This window comes from Sciurus carolinensis, chromosome 9 (genome assembly GCF_902686445.1).
Source record: "Sciurus carolinensis chromosome 9, mSciCar1.2, whole genome shotgun sequence".
NCBI lineage: Eukaryota > Metazoa > Chordata > Mammalia > Rodentia > Sciuridae > Sciurus > Sciurus carolinensis.
In genome coordinates, this window is record NC_062221.1 from 67,554,133 (window position 1) to 67,561,574 (window position 7,442).

The 7,442-nt window shown below is 39.0% G+C and overlaps 1 protein-coding gene across 10 annotated transcripts in view; it reads left to right on the forward strand.

Annotated features, from left to right (window-relative positions):
- Positions 1 to 638: 638 nt before the first annotated feature.
- Positions 639 to 7,442, forward strand: part of Lrch3 (leucine rich repeats and calponin homology domain containing 3) — a 115,944-nt gene continuing 109,140 nt past the window's right edge. For all 10 annotated transcript variants that reach the window (XM_047565011.1, XM_047565018.1, XM_047565008.1 and 7 more), the window contains exon 1: positions 639 to 914. In XM_047565011.1, coding sequence (XP_047420967.1) covers positions 653 to 914 — 262 coding nt within the window. In that variant the 5' untranslated portion in view covers positions 639 to 652. The remainder of the gene's footprint in view (positions 915 to 7,442) is intronic.

The window sequence follows — 7,442 nt, forward strand, 5'->3', positions numbered from 1 at the left end:
CAGACAGAACTAAATTTTAGACTTTAATACTTTTCATCTTGCTCTATTTAACCATAAAATCTTGCCTAAAGAACAGTTACTAAAGATGTATGTCTTAAGAAGAGAGAGTTATTTTATAAAAGGGAGGATTTAGAGTATTTATATAATCCTTTCAACAAGAGTGATGATGGAATTTAGAGTACAGAATTTTCCCCCCTCAAACACTAACAGTAAATTCACAAATCTCTAATTCGATCATTGGTAGTACCATGAGAAGTTGAGAAACGTTTTAGTTCGTATCCCAGAGTTCACTCACACTGCTCCAGTTTCTGGTAGCAACAGTGCTAAGAAAGAATCTTTAATCCTAATCTTCTACTAATGAGGGAGGAAGGCAAAGAAGTTTTGGTGAGGAACTTTGAAATATTTTTGAGAAACATATTAGAAATGCTACTGTGAGCCATGTAGGGGGATCCTGCAGGTTTGTGAGTTCCGTTTTGATTTCCCTTGAAAACCTCCATATGGGCGGAGGCAAGCGCCCAGCCCAGCGAAGGGGCATCAAAGCGCTGCCTATCAAGGGAATTGTCCCGGGTCTGGGAGCCCCTGTCCCCGCCCACCCAGCAGTTCTGCCCGCGCATGCGCAGAGTCGGCGGGCCGGAAAGTTGTCGGCTGGGAAATGGCGGCCGCGGGATTAGTCGCTGTGGCAGCGGCTGCCGAGTACTCTGGCTCAGTAGCATCGGGAGGTAACCTTTCCGGTGTTAACTGCGGCCCGAGCCTTGGGGCAGGTCCCGGTCCTGGCCCAGGCTCGTGGAGCCGCTCCCTCGATCGAGCCCTGGAGGAAGCGGCGGTAACCGGGGTGCTGAGCCTGAGCGGCCGGAAACTGAGGGAGTTTCCCCGGGGAGCGGCCAACCACGACCTGACGGACACCACCCGGGCGGGTGAGCGGGGCTGCGGCATCTCTGCCTGCTTGAGACCCGGACGCCGGGGCAGTCCTCCCTCCCAGGCGGGGGTCGGGGTAGTTAAAGCAGCTGGTCCCACAGGCTTGCGGTGGGTACCCGGGTAACGGGGAAAAGACGACTGCCCCAGTCCACCCAGCCCTCCGGGCCTGCGGGCCGGACCCGAGCCTGGGCGCGAGGCGGCGCGCGGCAGCATCTCTCTGGCAAGGGGACCAGAGGGTATTGATGGATGACTTTAGTGTCTCCTAGCTGCCACTGCTGACATAGAACTTTGCCCGCCCCGTTGTCTGCAGACCCTTTCGTATTTGGGGTGCCAAATTGACTTCGCTGAGAATTGGGAGTGCAGCACCCTCTTAGATTATAGTAGCAGGGGTGTCGTCTCTGGTAGCTGTATTGTCAGTGACGGAACGATGTCAGTCTGGCGTTTTTTTGAACGTGTTGTTTGGGATGTGTGTATGTGCGCGTGTTTAATGTGAACACAAACGCCCTATCTTCTTTTTCTGCCTCCATCTGGTTGACTCGCCAGAAGTATTTGTAAAAATAACTTAGAGCCCACCTTCAGATTCCTATTACTTTCCTACCCCACTGTTCATGTCTTCCAGAAAAAAAAAGGGGGGGGGGATTGAAGAGAAGAAAACTACTTAGAAAAGATAGATTTCCTATATTTGCTTTTACCTTTTAAAGTATTACTTTGCCTTATGCGTATTTTTGAACACAAAAAAGAGAACAGGGAATTAGTTATTATTTGGTTTTCTTAGTTGTAGGGAACAATATCTGGTGACTGAAGTATTCAACACACTGTAATATGTTTCTCTTGTGTTTAAAATATAGCTTCCTCAAGGAGTAGATTAAAAGTTGAGTCTATTCATGTTTTACACAAAGGGAAAAAAATCTCTTACACATGATGTAGTAAAATATCTTATTTTTATATATTGTTTTTGCAACCAGAGAATGTGCAGCATTTCATCTCTTATTCATTCCGTTTTATTTATTTTGTAATCTTACAGTTAACACCTTTCCTATGTTTGTGCACTCATTAAAGACTGTTAAGTGTTACATATAATTCACTCATGTTGGAAAAACAAACAACTGTTAAACTACTTCATGAAATTAATTCCTTCAAAGAAACTTTTCCCTGTAGTGTAAAATGGAAGAAATTAAATGCCTGCGTATTTGCTCACTTTTTGGAACAGTTGCACTGAATTTGTATTTTTTTAGTGAATGATATTAAAATGAAACTTTCTTGCCAGGGTACATGTGAGCAGTCACTTGCCTTTTGTATGTGTTCTGCCAGACAGCATCTAAAATTGTCATCCAGACCACAAATTTTCTGATTCTGGACCTATGTGGCATAGTGATTTCATGTTGTTGTGAGTCATTTTAGTATTACATTAAAGCTGAATCTAAAGATCAAGTTGATTACAGGAGTACATCTAGTTCATTATCTTACCTGCTTTTAAATAGTTCTAGGAGCAACATGTTGAGCTTTTAAAAAATATTTTATTAACAAAGAAACTGAAGGGTGTTTATGAAGATTAATATGTAATCCCAAGGAAGTTTTACCTTCTGTTTTTTTTTTTTCTTTTCTTTTCTTTCTTTCTTTTTTTTTTTTTTTTTTTTAAGCGTCCTGGGGATTGAACCCAGGGCCTTGCACAGGCTACGCAAGCACTCTACCGTTACATATCCAAGGCCCTTTTTTAGTTTATTTTGAGACAGAGGTCTTGCTGACCTGGAAGTTGGCAATCCTCCTGCATTAGTCTCTAAGTAGCTGGGATTACAGGTGTATACTGTAATGCTGCCTTGTGCTCTGAATTTTTATGCATGTTATTATCCACACTTTTATACCATAGTTTCTATATCAACCAGTATTTTTTTTTTTTTTTTTTTTTTTGTGGTGCTGGGAATTGAACCCGTGGCCTTGTGCTTACAAGGCAAGCACTTTACCAACTGAACTATCTCCCCAGCCCTCAACCAGTATTTTTGATTAATACTTTTTCTGGTCAAAAGTGTTGAAAAGAAGATTACAAGGTACATTACAGACTTCTAACATGTAGAAATGTCACTAAGTATAAGAAATCTTTGGCAGACTTTGGTAATTAGAACAAAAAAGTCTCTAAATTATTTTAAACATAATTTAAAGCTGATAACATCATTTTTTGGTTGTTCACTATTTACTCTTCACTGTTAGTTGTTTTAAAATACATTGCCTCATTAAATGCTAACAACAGCTGATGAATTAAGTATTATTATCTCCACTTTACATGTGAGAAGTTAACTCAAAGTCATATGTTTTCTTCATTATGTCAAGGAACCTTCCCATATGCAAATAGGTATTACTTTTCCTGTTTTTACAGATAATGAAAACAAAGTTTAGAGATGTTAAATAGTTTGTTCAAAGACCTGTAGCTAAAGGGCATGGGAGAGGATATTAGTATTAGATTGAGGTAACTCCAAAACCCATAGTATTGCTCTTTTGCAGGTACTTGATGAATTCAGATTTATTTAAAATATTTCAATTAGACACTGCAGAAAATTTAAAGCTAAGTAAAATTATATCAAAATTGCTTCATGGACTATTCTTTCATAGTATATAGAATATTCATGGTAGAGCTTCTATCTTCAGAAGAGTTTATATCCTAGGAAACATATAAACTATACTGTTTATAATTGGACCTGAATATAATTTATTAGGAACATTTTCTTAAAGTTTCCCTCCTATTTGTTTTTAAAAAATTGATCTTTAGGAAAAGGGAACTGTGTTTGGGAATAGGTGACTTGATCCAGTGGACAAGGAAAATCTTAGAAGAAATTGCCTAAGACTTCTTGGAGCAGAAGAGATATAACTTGGATTTGGGTAGGCTGAAATGAGAAGGAAAGCCATCCAGAGCAAGGTGGACAGAATGCAAAAAGTTTTAGGGTATAGGAGTCGCCAGTTAGTTTTGCTGGTCCACTATTGATTCCCCTTTCATCTGACAGTAATAACTCAGTTTTCCTAAGGAACCACCCTCTCAGTACATGAATGTCACCCTGGCACACAGTATTCATATGACTCAGTCCTAACTGTTGGCCAATCAGTATAGTTCATTGCTCTAGCTACAGTGATTGTTCAGAGATGAGCACATTTTCCTATCAGCACACATGAGAGTTAAATCTGAAATTTTTTCCTGAACTATTGTGAAAGAGGCATGCTTTGAGCCCTGGAGTTGCTGAGAGAATAGAATATGAGCTTGGAGCTTGCCAGTAAATGGAAAGCAAAGCCAAAAGATGGAAAGAAACACCAAGTTCCAAGAGACATTGTTTGAATCATGGAATCAATAGCCATGCCTAAAGGTAGTACTATTCTTGGATTTTCAAATTATGTGAGCTAATAAATTAACTTTTCTGCTTAGTTTCAGTAGAATGTTTTGATACAAAATAAACTAACATAGTAAGACCACCTGATGTTGTGGTGAGGCCATTTTATTCAGAAGAAATTATTGAATCAGAAAATAAAAGAGCACCCTCTCACATATGAGGAAGCTAGACTGATGATAGATTTAGAGACAGGTCACCATTCATTCATTTGTTTGTGTATGTTTGGTGACTAAAGGACTTCGACAGCTTTAGGTATACAAAGAGGACCAAGAACTTAAGGAATTTTATAGAGAAATAGATAGGTGTAAAGATTATTTGAATTATCTAATAGAAAAACTTATGTATTAGATATGCTAGGTAATATGGGCAGACAAAAATAAGAAGAGGCTTCATGGGTATTTAATAATGTAGTAAATCCATTGACTACAGAAATAATCGAAATATACGAGGGAATAAAAATAGTTCATTGTGGACAATAAAAATGTACAAATACTGATTGAGTTTACTTATCTGAACTGTTAAACCTGGTAATACTGTTGCTAATTGAAGCTAATGCTGAGCTTTGTGTTAGTCAGCTACTGTTACTGTGACAAAATACCTGAGATAAACTTCTTAAAAGGTGAAAAGGTTGGGCTGGACATGTAGCTCAGTGGTAGAGTATTTGCCTTGCATGTATGAGGCTTAGGTTCAGTCCCTAGCACCACACATAAACAAACAAGCAAACAAACACACAAAGAGGAAAAGTTTACTTTGGCTTAGTTTCAGAGGTTTCTGTCCATGGTCACTTGGATCTGTTGTTTTGGGCCTGTGGCATAGTGCACAGTGACAGGAGCACGTGGCAGAGGAGGACTGTTTATCTCATGGTGACTGAAAAGCAGAGAAATAGGAAGGAACTGAGGTCCCAATTCCTCTTCAAGGGCACACCTTCAATAACTTAACTTCTTTCAACCAATTCCCACCTCCTAAAGGTTCTACCATCTCCCAGTAACACCTGGTCTTGGGGACCAAGCCTTCCATGAAGGGGACATTTCTGATCCAAACTATAACAAGCTCTTAACATATTTCAGATACTTTTTTAAGATGTAGGTATTTCTCATGAACATATAGCAACTGCATGAGTTGCAAATACTCTTTTTAACTCTACACCTGAGAAAATTGAGACTCAGGAGATTAATCAAGGTCTCACAGCTAATAAGTGACAGAATGAGGATTCTAATTCAGATATATGTGTTTTTGAACACTAAATCACATTGTCAAGAAGTTTGAATCAGAATTTCTTTGGTTTGTGTGATACCTTTAAAGGCTTGATAGCACCTCTAGTTAATCATGTGCAGCAAATAGAAATATAAATCTGAAGTTTTGGAATACAGTAAGGGCTACATCAATAAATTCAAGAATTGTAGAGTTTTTAAGATTCTTAGAGGAAGAGTGAAAAGAGTAGAAAAGCTGGTTGCCAGCATTTAAAAAGTCTAAATAGAAACAAGATTCCATAACCAGGTGTGTTCTTGAGTCATAGAATCATAAAGCCTGAAAACTATATAAGTTATTTTATACATGAGAGGCATTCTCAAATGATGTGCTTAATGTTATATAGTGAGGTGATGCTATTTCACAGAAGGCAAGTAGGAGTCATAGTTGAAGCTGTAAGAAATCTCTTTCGAGTTGAAGATAGAAAACAAGAAACCAAGCACTCAACATAGGGCATAAGTGTAGGGTTGAGCGTAGGATGGGGTTGGTGAGGGAGGGCTAAGTAAGATTACATACACACTAAAGAAAACAAATTAAGGTGTAGTGGGTATGCCAAAGTAATGCAGTGTTATCGAAGTCATAAGGATTGAGACTTTATGAAATAAATACTTGTTTCTTAGGTAAGAAGATGAAGATTGCTAAAATGCCATTTAATTTTTCAAGGATGCAGTCTGTAACCCACAAAATTATGGTTTTGTAAGTCTTGGAAATATGCACTGGAGTGCCAGGTCTTAACTGAAAATATGTTCTTCTTGGATCCTCATTGATGTCTACTTTGTATCAGTCATGATATATATATGAGATATATACATATACACACTATGAATTGTTCTAGGACTGTGTTTTCCAATGTGATATTCACTAGCCGTATGTGCTATTAAAATAAAAATTATTGGTGCCAGGTGCAGTGGCACTCATCTGTTGTCCTAACTACTTGGGTGGCAGAGGCAGGGGGATGATCACTTCAGCCCAGGAGTTTGAGGCCACTATGAGCATAGTGGGACCCCTTTTAAATTTTTTTTTATTTAAAATTAAAAAGTTTGGGACTGAGGGTGTAACTTAATGGCAGATATTGAGGCATATGAAATTTGCTTCTATATTATTTTATATATCATACTACTTTGAGCATTTAGTCTACTTCTGATTTTGCATTATCATAAAATAACACTCTGAGAATCCTTTTATATAACTCTTTGCTTATATCTCTTATTATTTCCAATGGGTAAATTCCTAATATTGGAGTTGTTTGAACAAATAATAGGCAATTTAAAAAACTTACACCAACTTAATTTATAAGCAGAAGGCAAAAGCATATCCTCATAGAAAGTGTTACATATTAAAGCCTGGCTGTGTTTACAGGCTACCCACACTTGTTTGTTTTTTTTTGTTTGTTTGTTTTTTATGGTGCTGGGGATTGAACCCAGGGCCTGTACTTGCAAGGCAAGCACTGTACCAGCTGAGCTATCTCCCCACCCCCCCACACTTGTTTTTGAACATGAAAGTTAGCCTAACTCCTATTTCATACTACTTAATATCTAACAGCCATGAGCTCCTGCATGTCTCTCTCTAAAGAGAGAGAGCCAGGCCAAGTGGATCACACCTCTAATCCCAGTGGCTCAGGAGGCTAAGACAGGAAGATCAAGAAAAGCCAACCTCAGCAACGACTTGGCACTAGGCAACTCAGTGAGACTTTGTCTCTAAATAAAATACAAAATAGGGCTGGGGATATGACTCAGTAGTTGAGTGCCCCTGAGTTCAATCTCTGGTTTCCCCCCTCCCCCCAAAAAAAGAGGGAGTGGGGGAATTGGGGAGGGAAGGATTATGATGAAAAACTTTATTGAGGTGCCCCTGTCATACAGATATGGACTACAGTGCTTGAAGTTGCTGTGTAAGAAATTTGCAATTTAG